At 59.9% G+C, this 22620-nt stretch overlaps 1 protein-coding gene and 1 long non-coding RNA gene across 3 annotated transcripts in view; one reads left to right on the top strand and one right to left on the bottom strand.

Annotated features, from left to right (window-relative positions):
* Positions 1–430: 430 nt before the first annotated feature.
* LOC309646838 lies at positions 431–2870 on the bottom strand. The gene is made up of 2 exons (XR_014255623.1): positions 2513–2870; positions 431–693 (listed from the first exon to the last, which is right to left on the bottom strand). It is a non-coding gene; the product is annotated as an uncharacterized lncRNA (long non-coding RNA).
* Positions 2871–2979: 109 nt separating this feature from the next.
* Positions 2980–22620, top strand: part of ZC3H3 (zinc finger CCCH-type containing 3) — an 82798-nt gene continuing 63157 nt past the window's right edge. Inside the window, exons 1-3 of one of the 2 annotated variants that reach the window (XM_082433496.1) lie at positions 2980–3144; positions 4566–5883; positions 7143–7339. In XM_082433496.1, the coding sequence (XP_082289622.1) occupies positions 3057–3144; positions 4566–5883; positions 7143–7339 (1603 nt within the window). In that variant the 5' untranslated portion in view covers positions 2980–3056. The remainder of the gene's footprint in view (positions 3145–4565; positions 5884–7142; positions 7340–22620) is intronic. The other variant, XM_082433495.1, reaches the window with a different exon arrangement.

The raw sequence follows: 22620 nt of genomic DNA, 5'->3' as shown, positions 1-22620 counted from the left end.
TGGTATACAGCAAAGTGATTCAGTTATACATGTATATGTATTTTCATATTCCTCCCCATTATGGTTTTTTATAGGATATTGAATACAGTTCCCTGTGCTATACAGTAAGACCTTGTTGTTTATCTATTTTATATATAGTAGTTTGTATCTGCTAATCCCAAACTCCTAATTTATCCCTCTCCATCCCTTTCCCCCCAGCACCTGATATTTTTGTTCATAAGGCCTTCACGTGTTTCATTATCTCTTTTGGGGAGATTCTGAAAAGTGAAATTCCTCAAACGGTATTCAGGGTCTTGGCACGTGTTGCAAATTGCCCTTCAGAAAGGCTGTGCCAACATCCAAAAAGTGAATAGTGAAGTCTCTTCCCTTCACCCCCAAACACTGAAGGCAGACTGTTTAATCTTTGGCAGCTTGATGGACATCAAAGAGTTTTTTTTTTTTTTTTTAATTTTATTTATTTATTTATTTATTTATTTATGGCTGTGTTGGGTCTTCGTTTCTGTGCGAGGGCTTTCTCTAGTTGCGGCAAGCGGGGGCCACTCTTCATCGCGGTGCGCGGGCCTCTCACTATCGCGGCCTCTCTTGTTGCGGAGCACAGGCTCCAGACGCGAAGGCTCAGTAATTGTGGCTCACGGGCCTAGTTGCTCCGCGGCATGTGGGATCTTCCCAGACCAGGGCTCGAACCCGTGTCCCCTGCATTGGCAGGCAGATTCTCAACCACTGTGCCACCAGGGAAGCCCCCATCAAAGAGTTTTAAGTGTAACTGTCAAGGTCCGTTTTAAGGAGTTAATCGTGACAGCACTTACATCCCACTTACAGTTTCACAACTCCAGGAGACAAACCCACAAACCTTGCCTCCTCTCAGCAAGTGGCTGGGCTCTCCCCTCCACCACCCCAGGACTGAAGTCCAGGAGCAGAGAGCTTGTCGGGCACAGAAGACAAGTTCAGTGCTAGACCCATGAATCCGTCAGTTTGTGCTAATAAATCACCCCAAAACCTAGTGACACAAACATCCACTGGTCTGCTCATAATTATGTGAGGTGCCCTAAATTATGACATTTAGGCTCATCTCTGCTCCACGTGGTATCACCTGGGTTCATCGATTTTGTGGCTAGCTGGCAACCACTGGCCTCACGTGTTTGGCAGATGGCTGGCTGCCAAGAGGGTCAGTGGTATTAACTAGGCATGTGCTGTCCATCCTCCATCAGGCCAGCCCTGGCTCACTCATAAGGTGATGGCTGCAGGATTCTCAACAGAAGCAAGACAGGGCAAGTCCAAAGAAGTGCTTTTCAAGATCCCTGGTGGGAAATTCCCTCATTCTACGAGAATTCCCCTACCCTGCCCTCAGAGTTTTGCCAAGGTCTAAGGGTCTTACACAGTGTTCAGCTGGGGGGGCACGACCTGTGGCTCACCCCGTCTCACAGCCTGAGTGCAGGGGCCATTCTATTGCCTGGTCTTCCTAGCCTGGGGCCACCTCCGCCAAAGAAATCCCAGGGTGCCCACTGCTGTATGTTGAGTGGAGTAACACTGCCTCCCTAAGGTGGGTTCAGGTGCTGACCTAAGAGGCTGTGGGCTGCATCCTCACCTGCAGGAGACACAGTGCACATGACCCCTTGAATCACTGGTGGCATATGTTTTACCTCTACATGTGTTATAAACCCACAATACGTTTTTATTATTTTTGCTGTATCTATTTGTCTTTTAGAGAAAATAAGAAATGAGAATTAAAAAAAAAATTACTAACATATTTCTCGTTTCCTGTCCTCTTTCTTCATGTAGATCTGTCTCCATATTGTATCATTTCCCTTCAGCTCGAAGAACATTTTAACATTTCCTATTTTTCAGGTCTGTGCAGACACATTCTGTCCACTTTCTTTTTATTGTGGTAAATACATACAAGTTGTTATAATCATTTTTAAGTGTCCAATTCAGTGGCATTAAGTACATTCACAATGTTGTGCAACCCTCACCACTGCTTGTTTCCAAAACTTTTTCATCGCTCCAAACATAGACTCTCTACCCAAAAAGCAATAATTCCCCATTCCTCCTCCCCTCGGCCCTTGGTAACCTCTGACCTACTTTCTGTCTCTATAAATTTCCCTATTCTAGCTATGTCATATAAGTGGAATTTTGCCTTATTTGTCCTTTTGTGACTGGCTTCCTTCATTGAGCATAATGTTTCTGAGGTTCATTTATGCTGTAGCAGGGATCAGTACTTCATTCCTTTTCAAGGCTAAATCCTGTTCCATTGTACGGATATACACTGTTTATCCATTCATCCTCAAGGACACTTGGGCTATTTCCACCTTTTGGTTATTGCGAATAATGCTCCATCCAACATTGGCACACATGTTTGAGTCCCTGTTCTCACTTCTTCAGGGTATATACCCGGAAGTGGAACTGCTGGGTCAACCCGTAATTCTGTTTTTAACTTTCTGAGGAAACACCAGACTGTTTTCCACAGCGGCCATACCATTTTACACGCCCGAGCTCTACAGAGGGATTTACACACCTGGTTTTATACTTGTTTCCACTGATACACCAAAATCTTTGTTTTCAGAGGTTTAACACGTCTCTGTAGGGCCTCTTCGATCTTGGACGTTTCTTCTCCTGTCCTGGCCCGCGCAACAATAGAGTCTCTTGGGCCCTCATCCCACCAGGTCGCCCCTGCAGAGCCCCCAGAGCCTAATTCTACGCGGAAGGAACTGCGCTGCAGCTGGGGTGGGGTCTGGGGCTCGGCCCCTCGCCCAGTCCCGCAGGGAACGAGAGCTCTTGGCGGAGAACCCGGCCAGAGCTCTACAGGGCGGTGACCACCTGCCGCAGCACCCCCCTCCACACGGGCGGTGAGTACACTTCCCGGCGCTCCGTAGTGACGTTGCCCCCGCCCCTAGCTCTGCGCATGCGTGACCCCGCCTCTCCAGCCGTTGCCAGGGCGACGGCGCAGCTCTCTTGCTCCCGCTCCCCGCGGCCCGGCAGTCGCCCAGGCCTCGCCTCAGTGCGCAGTCTCGGCGCCTCCCCGCGCTCCGCCCAGCCCGCGGGGAAACGGTCGCGCGGCGATGAAGTCGCGGGGGCCTGGTCTGGCGTCGCGGACTCCGGAGATGGAGGAAAAGGAGCAATTACGGCGGCAGATCCGTCTCCTGCAGGGTGGGTCGGGTCGGGTCGGGCCCGGGTCGCGCGTCCCTTTCTTCCCCTTCACTTCACAGCGGGCCCCTGCCCGCCTCCCCTAAGGGGGTGGCTTTCCGCCCGCGGTCTCGGCGGCTAGGTCCGGTCGGGTGGGGAGGTAGGTGGGGTCGGGCTGCGTCTAGGAGACCCGGAGGGGCGTCCCGACCGGCCTGGGTCACCTCCAGCCCGGGTTTCGACGGAGGGTGCGAGCGTTTCTGGCGCTGCGGCGGGTGGCGGCGGGGCGGTCGCTTAGTAACCGGCGGGCGGGAGCGGGCCCCCCCACCCCCACGCGCGGGCACGTACTCGGCGCCCCTTGGGCGCTCCCTCGCTCCCGGCGCCCGACAGTGGCAAAGCCCGCTCGGGGCCAGGTGTGTGTTTCTTCCCCGGACAGCCCGTTTTGACGCTCCTTCCATCCGTACAGCCACACTCTCCTTGATATTCCCGGCCTAGACTCCCCAGTCTTCAGTTTCCAGACTTTTCCATTTTTAGATCTAATGTGGTTTGCTGTACTTAAAAAAAAAAAATTCCCCTTGTAAAGTTATTCCCACAAAGAGAAGACTTAAGGACTTGGAAAGTGTGTATAGGGGAGAGTTCAGGTGGGCTGAGCCCACCTTCCAGGCACTTCCTGGCCCTCCATCATATCTGCCCTGAGGTGTCACCAGGTCTGGACCTGGCTCTCTTTGGGCCTGGGGGCGGGACATATGGTGGGGGAGCGTTGTAACTGTGGGGCTTGTTGGCTGAGTTGTAACAGCTTGGGTTGTTCCAGCCGAGGCCTGGGCCCCACCTGCACGGGCACAGCTGTCCAGAGGCTTCCTTGGCAGGGCCCCGTGGCGGTCCACTGCACTGCGATTCCAGACGATTAGGCCTCTCCTCTCCTCAGGGGAGGATGGTGTGACAGTCTTGTCAAGTGTGGAGTACCCAGGGGTGTCGCTTATCTTACCCTCACTGTCTTGTGTGCCAGGCAGGGAGCTCATTAAGGTGCAGCCCTGCTCCCTTTCTATCTGTGGGCAAGCCAGAGGGCCTCCATGTCTCTTGAGGCATTACAGCATAGGGCCTTGCTGGTCTCTTCATACTGAGTGACACTTCTCCTCAAAGGATTGTGAACCCAGCATAACATTCCTGGCAGATAGGGAATATGCCACAGGGGTGCATTTTAAGGATAAGCAACTAGAAATAGGACTGAAGTAGAACTGACGGGAAAAGACTTACGGAGAAGACTGGCCTAGGGCATTTGGGCTGACTCTCAGTGGTTCTCAGGCACTGGCAGCTGCCCCTCCTGCACTGGGGCCTGGCAGGATCCACTGGGGTCTGCGGGGTGTCTGGTCAGCTGATGCCCCTCCAGGGAATTCTCACTGATTTTACTCACTCTCCGGTTAACGGGGCCTGTGCTTCTGTCTCCTCAGGTCTGATCGATGACTACAAAAACCTCCATGGCAGTGCCTCTGCCCCAGGCACCTCCGCCGCTTCCCAGTGGCAGCCGCCCACTTACAGCAGCGGCAGGGCCTTCAGTGCGCGCTACCCTCGTCTGAGCCGGAGGGGCTTCTCCCCGAACCATGGGCCCGTGTGGCGCAAGAAATACTCCCTTGTGAATCGGCCCTTGGGATCCTCGGACCCACCCGGCGACTGTGCTGCGCAGCCGCCCCCTGGGGCTGGGGGCAGCCAGGGTCCTGACCCCCAGCAGTACATCCCGGAGAGGCAGGTCCAGCTCAGTCCGAATCAGAACATGGTCATCAAGGTCAAACCACCGTCAAAGCCGGGCTCAGCTGGCACTGCAGGGGTCCCGCGGGGCTCCTTGGAAGCATACGGGGATCTGCCCTGGAGCAGCCACAGGCCTCAGGAAGGTGAGGGTGAGCCTGCCGGTGGGCAGCGGCAGCCCTCGAGGCCAGGAAGAGCCAAGGGGAGCTGCAGTGAGGAGGACCCCCTTCTGGTCTGCCGGAAGGAGCCTGGCAAGCCCCGGCTGGTGAAGTCGCTGAGCGCCGTGGGCAGCAGCCCCTCGGAGCCCTGGCGGACGGTCAGTGAGAGCGCAGCTGCGGCCAAGGCCCGCTTCGTGCCCCCCGGCCTGCCCCAGCGGGGCGGCACGGCCCTGGGCCGGAAGGTGGGCTCGCACTCTGTGGCCAGCTGTGGTGCACAGCTCCTTGGGGCCGGGAGAGCGAACGCCGGCCATGCAGGTCAGTCAGCTGCCTCCGGCCTGCTGGCCGGCCCAGCTAGACCTGCTGCTGGACCCAGGCAGACCCGGGAGCCCTTGCTGCTGGTGTCCTGTCGAACCAACAAGTTCCGGAAAAACGACTACAAGTGGGTGGCTGCCTCGGCGAAGAGTCCCCGGGCCCCTCGGAGGGCCCTCAGTCCCAGAGCAGTGGCGGAGAATGTGTGCAAGGCCCCCTTTTCTGCAGCGGAACGAACGGAGAAGCCGCAGCTCAGAGCCGACCTGGATGCCAAGCCCAGGAGGTCGGCCACAGCCTCCGTGCCTGGGGCCTCCCCGAGCAAGTACAAGTGGAAGGCCTCCAGCCCCTCGGCCTCCTCGTCCTCCTCCTTCCGTTGGCAGTCAGAGGCCGGCAGCAAGGACCATGCCTCCCAGCTCTCCCCAGTCCCATCTCGGTTCCCCCCAGGGGACAGACCAGCAGTGGGACCCAGCAGCTTGAAGCCCCTCTTCAGTGAGAGCCCGCTCTCGGCTTACAAAGTGAAGAGCCGCACCAAGATCATCCGGAGGCGGGGGAGTGCTAGGTGTGTGTCCCCGCCCCGCCCCAGGGTCCCGTCTGGCCAGGCAGACTCTGCCTTGTATGCGGAGCGGGTGGGAGGGCCCACCTGCAGGGGTGTGGGAGGCGGAGGGGAAGCCTCGCCCTCCCCGGACAGGGCCTGAGCGGCAGGGGCCTGAGCGTGGAGCTTTGCCTGTGGTGGTGTCACCATAGTCAGTAGGAATGAGGCCAGGGTCACTGCTGTCCCTTACAGTTGAAAGGGCTCAGCCTGGCCGGGGGCTGGCCCGGGGCTTCCAGCCAGGTGGGGCAGGTGGAGGTGGTCGCAGCATCCCACCCTTTCTCCTGTGGGCAAGAGACCAGAGACTGCTGGGGTGGTTCCTGTTCTGGGCCCACAGGGTTTGTGCCCAGGCCAGGAGCAGGGCAGGCAAACTCAGGCTGCAGTGTCTCTGCGGGAGGGGGTCGTCTTTCCACCGGGGAGGAAGGCTGCCCCTTGACGGCCGGGTGACAGGGTGAGTCACTGCCTCACTGAACCCATGTCACCTTCCCCGCCCTCTGTCCTCTGGGATCTAGAGGAGGCTCGAGGACGGGGTCGTGGCCCAGTGCTCCGTCTGGGGTCAGGGACTTAATTGTGGTGGCTGCCAGTGGCAAGGGCAGAGGGCCTGCCTCTGCCATCGGACGTGGTGACACTCGATGTCCTCCCAGCAAGTCCCACTCCAGAGGTCCTTCCTGCTGTCTGACCTTGATCTTGGGCCCTGCTCTCCCAGATAGGTGCTGTCTTGGATCCCTCGGGCTCCCTGCCCTCCTCACTTTTTCTGGACAGCGGCCTCTGTTTCAGCCAGTGTGGGGAGGGGGTCACGAGGCTGGGGGCAACTCCTCCTCCGTACAAGGCCTGCCTGCTTTGCTCCTCCCCCAGCTCCAGGCGGGGGCTCATCTGGCCTGGGGAGGTGCAGGAGGTGGTTGTGGAACACTGGGTGGGCGTCGAGGGCTGCTCTCCTGCGCTCTCCGCCTCCCTTGGCTCTGGGATCCTCCAGGGTTGTGGCTGGGAGCCTGGCGGGGAGGAGGAGGGGGGTGGGGGGGGGATGGGCGGGGAGGAGGAGGGGGGTGGGGTGGGGGGGATGGGCGGGGAGCAGCCTTCTGGCGGCTGCTGAGGTTGGTTAGGTGAGAAAGCGAAGTGGGCTGCCTCCGGGGGCTGAGTCCATGTTGCTGGGATCTGGGTGGGCAGGGGTGGGGAGGTGAGCCACTCGCTGGGGGAACCTGTTAGGAGCTGTCTGCTCTTTGTCTCTGCAGCCTTCCTGGGGACAAGAAGAGCAGCCCCCCACCTGCTGCCACGGCCAAGAGCCAGTTCAGCCTGCGGCGGAGGCAGACCCTCCGGGGGAAGAGCAGCCCCGTGCTGAAGAAGACGCCCAACAAGGGCCTGATGCAGGTCAGCAGGCACCGGCTGTGTTGCCTGCCTCCTAGCCGGGCCCACCTCCCCACCAAGGAAGGTACGACCAGGAGGAGGGGCTCCCTGGGCCTGTGCTGGCTCTGCTCCCTGTTGGGACCCACCCTCGCCGTCCACCTTGCATTGTTGGGCCCTGGCCCAGGAGCGCTCAGCCTGGCGGAGGAGGAGGAGACCCGGGGTACCGTGCCCTGCGCTCTGGGTGGGGAGATGCTGCCAGGCAGGCATGTGGTGGTCTTTGCAGCGCGCCCCTCCGTGTATGTGCAGCTGAGTCCCTCTTGGCAGGAGGAGCGGGAAGGTAGACGAGAGGGTGGCAGCCACGCAGCCCTGAAGGGGGAGGAGACAGGGCTTGTGCCGCCCAGGGCCTCTCCCTCCTTTCCTCGCTGCCTGGGCCGCAGGTCTACCCCTCCCCTCCCTGCTGGCTGCTGCCTTCTCTTCGGGAAGCCTGAGCTGGCCTGGGAGGGGTCGGCTTTGCCCTCTTATTGAGTCCCTGGAGTCCAGGAACAGGGTGGGGAGCGCTGTGGGCGTGGCCCCCGCAGGAGGCCAGCTCCCCACTGCCGCGACGGCGGTGCTCTGGGAAGGCTGCAGAGCCAGGCTTCATCTGGGTGCCTGGTCCTGAGGTGGCCCCTCTGAGCTGCGGGGCGAACGTGCGGCAGCGGCTTCTAGACTGACCCGTGTGAGATCTGGAGGTGACAGGGTCTGGGGTCCGGCAGGCTCGGCGCCGCGCGCTGCGGCCGGGGCCTTGTGCTCTAACAGCTGTGCTACGCTTGGTGCCTGGGGAACCCAGCTGAGGGCGTGGTCCTTGGCCTGGCCAGGAGGCTGTGAAGAAGGCTTCTGGAGGAGCTGGTGCCTGGGCCGTGCTGAGCATCTGCGCGGAGCCGGCCGTGGGAGGGGGGGCCGTGGGGTCCCAGGCAGAGGGTCGAGCGGGGCAGCGAGAGGGCTGTGGGGAAGTGAGGCTGGAGGGTGCCGGCCTCCCACCCATCCTCCTTCGGCCGTATCCCGTGCGCCATGGCAAGTGTGGATGTCATGCCAGGTGACAGAGCTGAGGGAGCCCCGTTAGCGGCCCCTGGTTGCTGTGAGGTGGCTGGACTGGGGGTTGGGCCTTGGCTGCAGGACGGGCTGGGAGTGAAGAGGTTGAAGGTGACCAGCGGTCAGGCTGCCGCGGGTTGACTGGAGAGGACGAGTTGAGGGTGCCCCTCGCTTCGAGAGACTGGTGGCGGGGGGGCCCCCAGGGAGCTTGAGGGCAGGTGAGGGGTCAGGTGGCCTCTTGGGGCAGCTGGGAGAGAGGCCAGGAGGTGGTGTCTGTGGACATCTGGGCCTCTGTGGGGACTCATGGCCCCTGTTCAGATCCTCTCTGTCACGGTGTTGTCTTAGCCGGCTGAGATGTCAGGTGTGCAGAGAAGTTGCAGACAGATCTGTCCCCACAGATGAGGTGTCACGCGGGATGGCAGCGTGCAGGCTGTGATGGTGCTCAGGGCCGGCTGTGGGAGGTGGGCGGTCCAGGTGCTGGGGGTCCAGGAGACCCAAGGCAGGGGGTGGTCCCTCCTGCCCTCTGGTGCCTGCATTCGAGCTGGCCAGCTGCTGAGACGTTCCCATCGTGACTTGCCATTAGCAGGGTGTGTCGGGGCGACGGAGAGGGGGTGGCCAGGTAGGGCCCCTTGTGGAGGTAGTATTTCAGCGAGGCTTGACTGACGGATGTGGTTGGAGGTGGCTTGGGGGAGGAGTGTCCCAGCCGGGGCAGTGTGCTGGGAAGGCCCTAAGGCCCTGTCCTGCCTTCTCGGGCCCTTCCTGACACCAGAGCTCTTGGGGGATCTGGTGGGTGTCTGCTGGGCGTCGGGCCCCCTTGCTGGGCCTGGAAGCAGGTGTGTGTGTAGAGCACCTGCTGGGCAGGTGTTGAGTATGGCATGGTTGTGGCAGACAGGGCCCCGGGCCTCTTGGCACCCTTCCTGCCGCCCAGGGGTGCTGAGTCCTGATGCACGTACGCGCACTGGCCTTGACTCTGTCCCTGCCAGGCCTGTGCTGCCCCTGCCCCCAAGGAGCCTGGTCTGGGGGTCGACAGGCCCAAGGCAGGCTGCTGCTGGCCCGTGCCATGGGCAACCCAGGGAAGGAGCGCCACGCGGTCGAGGAGGTCCTCCTGTCTTGTGGGCTGAGGACCCACGGACCGAGGGGCTCTCTGCAGACGGGTGGGCAGCGGTAGCACCGGGAACTCTCCTCGCAGAGCCAAGCTTTCCCACCAGCCGGCCAGGTGGTCCTGGGTGCCCTCTCTCCCGGCTCCAGGCCGGAGAGCTCTGGTGCGGCTTGGGGGCCGGGGTGAGGGCTGCCCCAGGCACGGGAACAGCCTGGCAGCAGCCTTGCTGCAGGAACTACTGGCCAAGGGGCGGCTGGGAAGCTGGAGAGCTGGGTAGGGGCCTGTGGGCAGCGTCCCAGGGCCATGGGCCAGAGGTGTTCTGGGATGCTCACCCGGTCGCGGGGTGGACAGAGGGGTGAGGGGCTGGCGGGGGCACAGACGCTGCGCCTACAGATTCGATAACCAGGCCAGGTGGGAGAGGAGGTGGCTTGTGTCCTCCCTGGAGCTGCACCTGCACTTGTGAATAGCCTGGCCCCTTTGTAGGCCCAGAGCAGAGTGGGGTGCAGGCTGGGGACGGTGGCGGCTGCCGCCTGCTGGCAGGGCAGCCGTGGTACTCGGTGGGAGGGTGAGAAAGGCTGCGGGCACCGCTGGGTGTGGGGCTGTCAGGTGGGGACTGCGGCGCCTGCCAAGAAGGCTGCCACAGTCCCTGCCTTCACGCTCCTCTCCACTAGGAGGCAGATGAATCAGCTCATAGTTATAGGCAGTGTGATAGCCACGCATAGAATGCCCTGCGGGAGAGGTGGAGGCAGAGGAGGGAGAGGGTCCTGTTGGGGGAAGGGCTTGCAGAAGGCCTCCCCTCACTCAGCCCCTTGTCCACCCCCCCACGCATCCTCTGTCCTCCACCCCCTCACCCCCTCCCCATCTCCTGCACGTCTGTGCAGGGCAGTGTGCTGTCTCCTGGGGGGTGTGTGTGCTGGGGCCGTGCTGCGTCAGTGGACACAAACTGCCCCTCGGGTGCTTGTAAACAGGCTGAAAAATTGCTTTCAGGGGGAATTCCTTGTCGGTCAAGTGGTTAGGACTCAGCGCTTCCACTGCTGGGGGCCCGGCTTCAGTCCCTGGTCGGGGAACTAAGATCCCACAGGCTGCACAGCGCGGCCAAAAAAAAAAAAGAAAAGTTGCTTTCAGGTGGCAGAAGCACTCTGAGGAAAAGGAGACAGGCGGCAGTGTTGCAGGGAGCTGCGGGGAGGGTGGGCGGCGGGGGCGTCTCTGAGGAGCGCCATCTGAACCGAGCCCTGCGCGAGCAGAGGGGCGCGTGGACACACCTGTGCAGGCGAAGTCACAGGTAGGCTGAGCTTTGCCGGTTCCAGGAGCAGAGACTGGTCCTGTGTGGCCGGTGTCCTGGAGGGTGGGAGGGGCCGAGGCCAGAGGGCAGGCGGGACCAGGTGATGGGACAGGGTGCTGGGCCACAGCAAGGAAAAGGGGGTTCTGTTGGGAAGCCCCTGAGGGACAGTGGAGGCACCTGGGCCTGCATGGGTGTGCTCAGGGACACACGGCGGCCGCGTCGGGGCCCCAGGAGTGTCCAGCGGTCCCGGAGGGACAGCAGCCAGGATGAGACTGCGGGTGAGGACTGAACTCCAGGCCGAGGGGTGAGGTCCTCATCCTCGAGACTTGATGGCCGGAAGCTCATGGGAGAGGCTTGCGCTGGCGGAGGCGAGTGTGCTGGGCAGGCATCGTGAGGCCGGGACAGGTGGAGGTCATTTCCCTGGGCTGAAGGCTCCCCCAGCCCCCTCCTCTCGAAAGGCCTGCCCGGCTCCCCGCTTCCCAGCTCTGCCTGTCTGCCCTCCCTTGGTGGGCCCGAGCGGGGGTGGGGGGTGGGGGGTGGGGTGTGTGTGTGTGTGTGTGTGTGTGTGTGTGCGCGCGCGTGTGTGTGTGTGCGCGCGCGCGTGTGCGCGCTCTCCTGTCTCCTGGAAAGTGCAGACCCCACCTAGGGGCCGCTGGCAGGGCCTCCCTGGGAATGGGGGCAGAGGCTGCCTCTGCATCTACTTGCTTTGAGGCTTCTCTGCCCTGTTTCCCACACAGACTTTTAGTGCCAGATGCAGCCCTCCGCTTGGAGCGGTGTCAGACCTGACCCCTTTGGGACTCCCTCGCTGCTGAGGCCAGGAGGGCTGCGGAGGGGGAGAGGGAGAGGTGGGCTTCCCCACCTGGGGTCCCCACTTCAGGCCGGCTGTGCAGCCCCGTGGCCAGCAGAGGGCGCACTTGCCCTTCTTATTCCTCATCCACCTTTTTCTGGTAATTGATTGCCTAATTTCCTCTTTATGTGAAAGAAAGCAGATATCAAGTAATTTGCAGCAATAACCTGCTAATGCTGGGCCAGTATCGAAACTCCCCTGTTCATTTCAAGTGGCAGATAAAACACTAATACATAATTATCCTTGCAAATTGGATTGTTTTAAATAACCCAAAGGCTATGGCCAGGAGAAAGCGATCCCATCTCCCTTGAGTTACTACTGCAGTGTAATTGCCGCGTTCAGTCAATTTCCCTGGCATTAGAAATTCCATCACAATCAACATTAAGCTTTATTCATTGTGATGGCTAAGAGCCGGGCCATTTCTCCTCTTTTTCTTAACTGGCAAAATTAATCAGGGAAAAGATTTTAAACATTTGCCCGTGCGAAAGAGGTCAGCTCTGCCACTATATTGCTCAGCAGATAAGGGGGCTAATAAAAAGAAAATTGAATTACTAATGATCACCAGGAACAGAGTATATAAAACCTGGCAATCGCCGGTTCAGGAGAAGGGAGAATCAATTTTCTCGGGACAAGGTGTGCTCATTTTTTATTTTGGCTCATATTATCAGCAGTTTAATTTGAGGGCGCGTAAACAGGAGGAAACAGTTAGGGAATAATGAGCCCGAGGTGTACAGTGCCGCCGGATATATGCTGCACACAGTTTATTTGACACAGCAGATAATCGCTTTAATTGAATTCGAAACTGCACGTTCAGCAGGCCTGGGGCCTCGTGCCTTGGGGACCTGGCCTTACGAAGATTCCAGCCTGACTCCTCCTCCCGCTCTGCTCCCCGCCGGCCCTCTCTGGCCGAGCCCTCTGACCCTCCCGCCTAGTTCCCTGGGCCTAGAGTCAGACTTTGGCTGGGGGGTGGGGCAGGTGGTCCCTGGGGGTCCCCACGTGACACCCCTACCCCACCCCGTGCTCCCTGGGGGATAACCGCACCTTGGCTGCCAGAGGCCCCACTTGATCCGCCTCAGGGCCGACAGACCCCAGAGAAGGCAGCAGAGAAGAGAACCTTTCGTAAACCTCAAAAATGGTTTCCGATTGGCCACCCGTTTGATTGCGGAAGTTAGTCGTCACAGCCCGCGGTGTGGACGTGCGCTTTCCAGTGCAGACCTGGGGCTTCGGGTCCAGCACCGGGGCTCCTCTCCCCCGGCCACAGTGGGCGCAGCGCCATGACTCAGTCTGCCCTGAGGTGACAGGCTTCGTGTGTGCAGAGAGGGTGCTGCCTGGTCCCCACCAACCCAGCACGACGCGTGCGGTGTTGGGGGCTGGCAGCCCGCCCAGCACACTCGGCCCCAGGCTAGGGGGCTTCCTGCTAGCAGCAGGCCATGCAGTTCCTCCCAGTCACTTGGAGAGGTCTGCCGTTAGGTGCCAAGGAAAAGCCATGGGCGGGTGGGCGGGCAGTGGCGTTCTCGCCTCCCAGGGGTTGCCCAGGACAGTGCATGTGTGGCGACAGCCCACCCACCTCTCCTTCGCCTGCCTCTGCACAGACAAGTGGCCAGCGCGGTGGGTGGGGTGTGGGCCTGGTGGGTTGCTCAGGGCTGTGCCGGCAGGGCTGTGGTTGACAGGAAGGGCCTAGTGTTCACGGTGCCATCAGGTGTGGATCTGAGCGCTGCCGAGGCTTTCACTCAAGCCGGGCCTCACACAGCCGCCTGCCTCTGGCTCAGAGCTTGCCAGCATGTGGCGGGCGCTTCCCACACGTCCCTTAGTCTGCCATGCCAGCCACGCGGTCTGGAGGATCTGCTGTCACCTGTTTATGGATGCAGTGGGCGGCCACTCATCCTGGGTCACCGGCAGAAAAGGTAGGTGTGGTCTTGGACCCTGCCCGGTCTTCACCATGCAGCCCCCTGTCTCTGACCCCTGGCCATGGTGGTCAGTGAGACACTCCTCTGGCTGGGGTCACCCAGCGCTGGGACCACCTTGCCACCCCGGCCTGAGTGTGAGTGTCTGTTGGAAACTGACACCCATTCCCTGTGTCCAAGTTTCTCCAAGGAAGTAGTCAGGGAGTCCCTCCTTGTGTAAGCCCCTCCTTGGACCCCTCCTCTGGCCTCCCCCCCTACCCAGTACCCAGGCTCCTCACCAAGCCCCAGAGCAGGGCCCTGTGGGGGCTGGGTACCCCTCAGGTTCACAGTCCCTGGGTGGCCCCTCTGTGGGCTGACCGTGAGGGGACATCCTGGCGCTGCCTCCCCCCACTGCTCGGTCATTCGGGCTTGAAGGGCCCACCTTGGGGCTGTCCCCATGTCCCCGGGGCGCCTCCTGTGGAGGTCAGAGCAGGCCCTCAGCTGCCTGGGCACCAGAGCCTGTCTGTGGTGCTCAGTTTGTCCAGGGGAGTTTGCAGGGCTCCCCTCGAGCAGCACCAGCTCCGGGACTCGGGGTGTACCTACAGGGAGTCGCCCGCCGGCCGGCTTTCTGCTCCAGCAGCGCCTGGGTAGCCAAGGGAGTCTTAAAAGCGGTCCTCACTTAATCTCCTCTGTAGTCCTGTGGTTCCAGGTGCACCGGAAAACCCAGTTCCAGATTCTGCCCCAGTCTGCCCGCCCTGCCCCTCTCACCACGCCCCGCCCCTCGCCATGCCCCGCCCCTCTCACCACACCCTCAGTGTCCCGCCCCACTCAATGCGCCGCCCCGTCTTACCGTGCCCCAAGCCTCTCCCAACAGGCCCCGCCTCCCCTCTGACCAGATGTGCCCACTGGACAGGGGCAGGCGGTGAGCCAGGTACTGGCACGGCAGCATCACACTGCTTGGCACTGGGCTGCCCTGGGCATGGGCTGTGCTGGCCTCAGGACTGCGGGAGGGTCAGCGGTGAGAGGGAGCAGAGCGAAGCCTTGCCCTGGGTCTCCACGTGCATCAGTAGTGTGTTTTCATCACCAGTGCCCACTGGGAGCGCTGTGGGATGATCAGGAGCCAGGGCACGTGGGAGGAAGGAGGCAGGCTTGCTGTGGCCCGGAGGGGTGGACGCAGGGCCGGGGCTAGGTGACTCCTGTGGTGTCCCCGTCCTGTCCAGCGCCCTGGTCCTGGGTCCCGGTCCTGAGGTGTGGGCAAGCCCTGGTTATGAGCCTCCAGGCTGGTGCTGGCATTGCCTTGCTCTGTTCCCACAGCTGTGGAAGGGTCATCTCTTGGGGGTTTCTGGGCGGGTTGAGGGGACGGGGCAGGCTTGGCGGATCCTAGACTGGGAGGCTGCTGGTGTTCTTCTCGCTGCTGGAGTTTCCCACCCTGGAGCGGTCTGTGACCCACCATCACTCGCTGTTGTGCAGCTGGGTTGTTTAGCTTTACTACGGCAGACGCTGTAAAGGGCGTGAGAGCAGTTCAGTCTGGAGCCCTGCTTTCCTAAGGGAAAATGAAAATGCTGAAGCAGGCCCTGCAAAAGGCAGCCGCAGCGATCCTGAGCCTTGCATAAATTACCAGGCATGTCGTAGGCCTCCAGTTCTACGTTCGTCATGGCCGTGCTAATTAATTATTCCACACGAGCTGGCGTGGGAGTGCGTGTATGTGCGTGCGCATTGCCTGTGTGGTGCCCGGCAGGCGTGGGGCCTCTAGGGGAGCTGTGACCTCTGCGGAGTCAGGGGCACCTGGTGACTCCGTGAGGCTGAAGCCCTGGGAGCCGCTCCTCACCCGGGAAGGAGGGGTGATGTTCTCACGATGGCAGAGCTTGCAGCCCTGGGGTCTCGTGGGCCAGGGTCCCCAGGTGTCTGACGAGTGTAGATGGTGTGCTGAGGGTGGCCCGCCCCCGTGTCCTGGCTGACCGAGTTAAGCCCAGCCTCTGTGCCAGCTGGGCCTGGCCTGGCCTGAGGGTCCCTCTCAACCGGGGGCTCTCAGAAGCCCGGCCGTCAGTGGGCGTGGGGTGCAGGGCGGAGTCATCCTAGGGCTGCTTTGTCTCCCGGCCTCCCCCTCGGCCCTCAGTGCTCTCCCTGTGGCTGCCGCTGGCCCATCAGGTGGTCTGTCCCACCTGCTCTCCTGGGCCCAGCCCCTTCCTCCCTTGGGGAGTGGGGGCCACCTGGTGACGGGGGCGTGGGAGCTCCTACCTGCTGGAGGTGGGCCATGGCCCTCCAGGTCCTGGATTGTGGCACCTTCTCTCCACAGCTTCAGGATGTTGCTGGGCACCCCATCCAGACCCGGGTCCCACTCCTCCATGCTCCCATGGTCCCAGGCCAGGAGCCCGCCCCGGGCTACGTCACGGAGCACCCCCTCCCCTACACACCTCGGCCTGGCCCTGTGCCAGTGCGGACAGTGACGCAGTGGCCTCCCTGTGGGACTCAGAGCCGGGCGTCTGGGCTGGAGCCGCTCTTCCTTGTCCCTCTCTTTGAGTGAAGCTGGGGCGCCGAGGTGGGCAGCTGGGCTTGGGCACAGAGAAGGCATCTCAGAAAGGAACTCCAAAAACATGTTTCCCCTGTGGAGCTCTCTTTAGCCGGGCTCTCCTTACTGCTTGCGTTTTAAAGGGGGAAGATGCCAGGTGGGGTGGGGGTTTGTGGTCTGCATCTGGCTCAGGCTGCCACCCCCATGCTGTGTGGTCCCCTCGGCTTGGGCAGGCAGGGCAGCAGGGGGAGGGGCTGCAGGGCCGCACTGACCCTGGGGCCGGCCCGGCTGTGTATGTCCTTGACTCTGGGCCGTGAGACAGTGCCCCAAGGGGCAGCACGTGGGGAGACAGGCAGCCGGGGAGCAGAGGCCGGGGCTGGGGGCTGCTGTCCAGGGTCGGAGCTGCCCACGTGGCCAGTGGGCCTGAGCTTGGACGGAGCGCAACAGGACCAGATGGCTGGACAGTTGACCTTCAGGTTCTCTTTTTTTTTGAAATATGCAGGTGTAAGCTTGTAAGTTCTCCCCTGAGCATAGCCTTAGCTGTCTTCTGCAAGTTAATTATTTTTGTGTTCCTCCGAAACTTTTTCTAATTTTCATTGTCATTTTTTCTTTGATCCAGGGTTATTCAGAAGGGATTGCTTCATTTCCGAACCCCTGGGGCTTCTGAGTTTCTTTGTAATGGCCGCTCCCAGCTTCACTCCCCTGGGCGAGCTGTCTGCGTGATTTCAGTCCTTGAAGTCTGCTCAGACTTGTCTTAAGGACCAGCTTAGGGTCCGTTTTGGTAAAGCTCTTGTGTGCACTTAGGGAGAATGATTCCATTTGGGGAGTTTGGGGCTCTGTAAGGTAAGTTATATTAATTGTGTTGTTCAGATCTTCTGTGTACTTACTGATTTTGCGGGGCAGGGAGGGTGTCTGTTTTTTCCAGTCAGAGAGAGAGAGTGTTAAGATCTTCCACTGTTCTCCAGTTGTCACTTTTGCATTAAGCATTTTGAGGTCATTTGACTGAGTGCAAACCACTTAGAATCATTATATCTCCCCGGTGGATTGAATCTTTTACTGCTACGAAATGTCCTTTTTTATCTCCAGTAAAGCTTCTGGCCTTAAAGTTTACTTTCTCTGAAGCAGGTAGAGCTAGGCCAGTTTCCTTTTAGTTAGTGTCACAAAATGTGTGTATATACACATGTGTATATATGTGTGACATGTGCAAACATGTTTACTTTCAGCCGTTATTATGTTTACATTTTTTTGTATCCAGCAAGTAGTTGTTTTTTAAGTGCAATCTGAAATTGTCTTTCTAAAAAAGGGTTTCGTCTGTTCACACTTAATGCAATTACTAGGGTATTTGGGTTTAAATCTACTGTCTTACTGTGTGCTTTTTCTTTGTTGCACCTGTTTTGTTTTTTTCGCTCCTTTTTTTTTTTCTTTTGGATGTACATTTTTTAATTCCATTTTCTCCTCAATTAAGCTTATCATACATTCTTTTATTCTTCTTTGGGTGGTCTCCCCAGAGGTTATATTGTGCATTCTTGACTCACTGTTATTGGTACTTAGAAATTACTGTCTGATCCCTCCCCAGACAATGTAAGAAGCTTGGAGTACTTAAACCCTATTTTCCTCTCTTCCATCAGCTGTGGAGAACTGCCATGATTTTAATTCTCCATGTATTTTAGACCCTAGAAAACATTGTGTACAGTCAGTATTGACCTAGACTATGTATTTATTCTCCCATTTCTCTTCATCCCTTCCTTGCCTTCTGTTTGAGAAACACCTCTTAACATATCCTGTAATATTGCAGGTGTGCTGGGGACCATTGCTCTCTATAGATGTTTATCTGAAAAGTCTTTGTTCTTGCCTTACTCTCTGGAGAGTGATTTTGCCTGGGAAGCCGTGGGGCTTTCGGTGCTGGGGAGAGACCCTTCCCATCGCTAGCTGGTGTGGGCTCTTTCGGTGCTGGGGAGAGACCCTTCCCATCGCTAGCTGGTGTGGGCTCTTTCGGTGCTGGGGAGAGACCCTTCCCATCGCTAGCTGGTGTGGGCTCTTTCGGTGAAGTCAGATGTCCTTCCCGGGCGGGTAGCATCGCTCTTCCCCCTCTGGCTGTGGGGCTTTCTCTGTCTCTGGTTTTTAGCAGGTGTGCTCTGGTGTGCTTCCTGTACATTTTACCTGTCCTGCTCAGGGTCTGTGGTGTCTCTTGAACCTGTGGCTTGATGGTTTTCATCACTTTTGGAGTCTCAGCCGTTCTGTCTGTAAGCATTGCTTCTGCTCCATTCCCACCTCTCTCCTTCTGGGACTTCAGCTGCATTTGTACTGAACCTTCTCACCATATCGTACATGTTTCCTGTGTTCTTCTCTCTGTCTTCTTTGTCTCCATGCTTAAATCTGGGTAGTTTCTTCTAACCTATTTTCTAGTTTAGTTATTGTCTTTTCAGCTTTGTATAATCTGCTACAAAATGCATCCGTTGAGATCTTAGTTTTAGTGACTTTTAAATTCTAAAGTTTCTATTAAAAGATAGTTACTAGGTCTCTGCCAAAATTTGCAATCTTGTCTTTTTTTAATTATTATTTATTTATTTATTTTTGGCTGTGTTGGGTCTTTGTTGCTGTGTGTGGGCTTTCTCTAGTTGTGGCGAGCAGGGGGGCTACTCTTCGTTGTGGTGCATGGGCTTCTCATTGTGGTGGCTTCTCTTGTAGCGGAGCATGGGCTCTAGGTGCGCGGGCTTCAGTAGTTGTGGCACGCAGGCTCAGTAGTTGTGGCTCGCGGGCTCTAGAGCGCAGGCTCAGTAGTTGTGGCACACGGGCTTAGTTGCTCCGCAGCATGTGGGATCTTCCCAGACCAGGGTTCGAACCCTTGTCCCCTGCATTGGCAGGTGGATTCTTTTTTTTTTTTAAGTCTCAGACTGAACTTTTTTCTTTTTTTAATTTTATTTATTTATTTTTCTTTATTTATGGCTGTGTTGGGTCTTCGTTTCTGTGCGAGGGCTTTCTCTAGTTGCGGCAAGTGGGGGCCACTCTTCATCGCGGTGCGCGGGCCTCTCACTATCGCGGCCTCTCTTGTTGCGGAGCACAGGCTCCAGGTGTGCAGGCTCAGCAATTGTGGCTCACGGGCCTAGTCGCTCCACGGCATGTGGGATCTTCCCAGACCAGGGCTTGAACCCGTGTCCCCTGCATTGGCAGGCAGATTCTCAACCACTGCGCCACCAGGGAAGCCCAGCAGGTGGATTCTTAACCACTGCGCCACCAGGGAAGTCCTGCAATCTTGTCTTTAAGGCCTTGAACATATTAATCTTGTTTAAAGTCTGTGTCTGACCACCCAGTTATCTGGATCCCTGTTCATTCCATTGCCTGTTTTTTTCCTTCTTAGTTTTGGGTCAAGTGTGATTTGCTTGTATGTATGGTTATTTTGTATTGAGTGGTGGACGTTGTGTATGGAATTCTGGAGCTAATTCAGGGCCGGATGATGTCATGTTCCCCCAGACAGGGTGCGTGGCCCCTCGGGGAGCAGACCTGCAGAGTCAGGGCAGTGTGGGCAGTGAGAGTGCCCAGGCACTTCCTGCCCAGGGAGGGCCCCGCGCTGGGGCGGGCTCACTGCACCGGCAGGCTGGCCTGCAGAACAGGGTCTGTGCGGGAGAAGGGCGAGGGAGGGGCGGTGGGAGCCCGCTCAGCCCAGCCCTGCATCTAGAGGCCCACTTGCTCACCTGTCCCCAGTGTGTGCTTGGTAGGGGAAGAAGGGCGGCTCCCTGCAACCTCCAGCGACCTGTGTGCTGGAGACAGGAGGGCCTCACTGACCCGTGGCCTCTGAGAGGTAGAGGTCTCTGGGTGTGGGGTAGATGGGGCAGCCCGTGGGCCTCCTGCACGGTGGCCTTGCTCCTGTAGGCCTTGCCCCGCCTCCGCTCCAGGCCCTGGGAGGGGCCTCTGGCAGCCCTGCCTGCTTCCCCATGCAGAGCCTGCTGTAGGGGCCGGGCAGGCCTGGGCACAGGCGGTGGAGGCCGGGTGAGGGGCCAGGGGTGCTGCCTGCCCAGGGGCGGGCGAGGAGTTGCAGTGGGGTTGCGTGACAGCTGGGGTGGCGGTGCTTGTGTCAGTAGGGCCTTCGGTGACATCCAGGGAGAGCGTTGGGTTCTGAGGCGGCCACCGGCAGAGGGCCCTGGTGCACAGGCTGCCCGAGGGAGTGGGGCAGCCTGGTCCGGACAAGAGCTGACCGCCTCGGGGCACACCTCTCTGGGCCCGGGCGGGCAGGCCGCCTGAGCTTCGAGAGGCCTCAGCCTGGGAGGGTGGGTGTCTCTCTGCCCCGCAGGGCGTGCAGGCTGGGCCGGTGGGGCTCAGACGTCCCAGCAGCTCCCTCCCTGCTCCTGCAGCTCACGTGGGCTGGAGCTGCTGGCTTTGGGGAAGGAGCAGGACCTGGTGACACTTGGCTCCCAGCTCTGTTGTACCTGAGGCCGCGTCTCTCCTCTTGGGGTGGTGGGAAGGGTCGTGGGCAGGAAGGGCTTGCTGCCCCAGATCCGGCAGGCAGCGATGGTGCACTTGCTTGGAGCCCCCTCGGCTGTGTCCCCTTGCTCGCCCCCTGCCACCGTGTCCTCCTGGGAGCGTGTTGACACACAGGGAGCCCAGTCAGGATGGGCACCAAGGATGGGCCTCCCCCAGGCTCTGAGCTGAGACCCTCTGCTTCCCACCCTGCCGGGGCCCCTCTACTTGCTCTGCCGAGGGAGGCCACGAGGGCGGTGGGCTCAGCTGTCCTGGAAAGGGCGGGGCCGTGTGTCCCTCTGCCGGGGGCTTCTGGACAGGCCGTGTGACCCTGGAAAAGCGCCGGTGTACGTGGGGCCCTCTGCTCTTCGTAGCCCTCCTGCTTTCCTGTCTTCCCTCTCGTATCCATGGGAAGTGAGCGGTGCTTTCCCCAAGACTGAGCCCTTTCCAGGCAGATCCCAGGCTGAGAAGGCACCACAGGCCAGCTGGGCCCTGCTGGCACCACCTAGGCATCACCTGTGTGGCCCGGGGCTCTTAGCAATCACAGGTATCCTTCCAATTTGAAGCTTTGGCCCTAATGCATAGAATTGATGGAATTTGCAAAGAAAATCTATAGCCAAACTCAACGACTGTAAACCTATCCGCTTCTAACCATTAGGCGTGCAATTATTTGTTGGTTTGCCTGAGTGTCTCCCAGGCCTGGCAAGAGGAGCCCTGGCCCTTCTGGTTGTCTCCGGCCCAGGGGTCCTCACAGGTCTGCACTGTTCCTGCTCCCACTGCTGGCTGGTCCGGGCAGCACTGGGACAAGGTGTCTGGCTTAGGGAGGTGGCAGGTCCCCTGCCGTGGGGTTGCAAGCGTGGAAGCGAGCCGCTGCCCCCCACCACGCCCTCCTGTGCCCCCCGGGGGCTGAACCCTCAGGTGCTGTACGTGGAGAGGCCCGGGTGGGTTCTGGGGCCAGTGTTCTCTCCGGGCCGGGCACGGGCCGCTGACTGCCTCTGCCCCTTGCAGGCCTGTCTGCAGTGCCGGGACCCATCCTGGGATGCTTCGGGGCGTCTGCAGGGTGTGGCGCCGGCCCAGGGGTCTTGTCCCTGGCACACTCGCCCCCTCCCATCTCGTTAAAGTTTTTGGGTGTGGCAGGGACCTAAGGGACGTGCTGCCGCTTCTGCCTTTCCTGCCCGGCTGTGGATGGGGAGACTCCACCCCCGCTGGCTCCGCCCAGGAGAGCCGTTTGCCGCCGTTTGTTGTCATTCTTCGGGGTGCTGCGCTTTCTAAATTAATTCGGAGCTGTTGTGTTTCCTTTTCACGGCGTATCCCAAGCTGTGCCGATCCCTGATGGGCTCTGGCAGCGCCAGTGGCCGCACGAGTAGGTGGCAGCTGAGAGTGGGCGCAGCGGCACGGCCGCTGGCAGCAGGTGGCGTCCTGTGAGGCAGCGCGTGCTGGGTGCGGGCAGGGGCGTGAGCCTGCTTGGCAGGAGGCGTCTCTAGCGCGAAGGATGGCTCACTGCAGGGGCGCCCTCAGAGCGGCTTGCTTCCACCCCGCACGCCAGACTGCAGCAGGGCAGCCGCCAGACCCGGCACCGCCACGGGCCGGGGGAGGCGCGTGGGGCGGCGGGGCGAGGGGGCGCACCTCCCTGTGTCTGCAGGAGATGGAAGGCGGGCCTGGCGTTGTGAGAGGAGCTGAACTCCGTGGCCCGGGCCTGCCGCAGGGTCTGGGAAGGCCGAGGAGAGAAGCTTGCTCTGTGCCAGGCCCTGCTCGAGGTGGGAGACCCGGGGTCCGAGCAGGCCCGGCCCACCAACTCCCAGCGTGTCTGGGGTGAGCCCCGCTGGAGCCCACGGTGGTCCAGCAAATCACCAGCGCCATGTGTTCCCGTCACTGCTCGCTCTACACCCGCGTGGGGGTCTGGAATGTTGAACTGGGGGGCGGGCTGGACCCTGCGACTAGCCTGGCTGAGCCCGGGCACCCCGGCTGCCCCTGCAGGCTGTGGAGCTGGCGGGCACCGCGACCTGGGGCCTCGGCACCGGGGGGCGGCCTGCTTCCCTCTCTTCCTTCCGTGGAGTTTCTCGGGGCTCCCTTCCCCCCCAGATGGCACGTGCATCAGGTGTGGCGCCCTCTGCTTGCTCTGAGTCCACAGACAGAGTGGCCTGCGGGCGCCCACCACCCTGAGTTTGGGAGGCCTCTGCTCTGGGCCTCTGCCTGCCCTGCCCGGGCTAGCCCTGTGCCCCA

The sequence above is a fragment of the Balaenoptera physalus genome (genome assembly GCF_965194825.1).
Source record: "Balaenoptera physalus genome assembly, chromosome: 17".
Taxonomy (NCBI): domain Eukaryota; kingdom Metazoa; phylum Chordata; class Mammalia; order Artiodactyla; family Balaenopteridae; genus Balaenoptera; species Balaenoptera physalus.
This window is presented reverse-complemented; position numbering and strand designations above follow the sequence as displayed.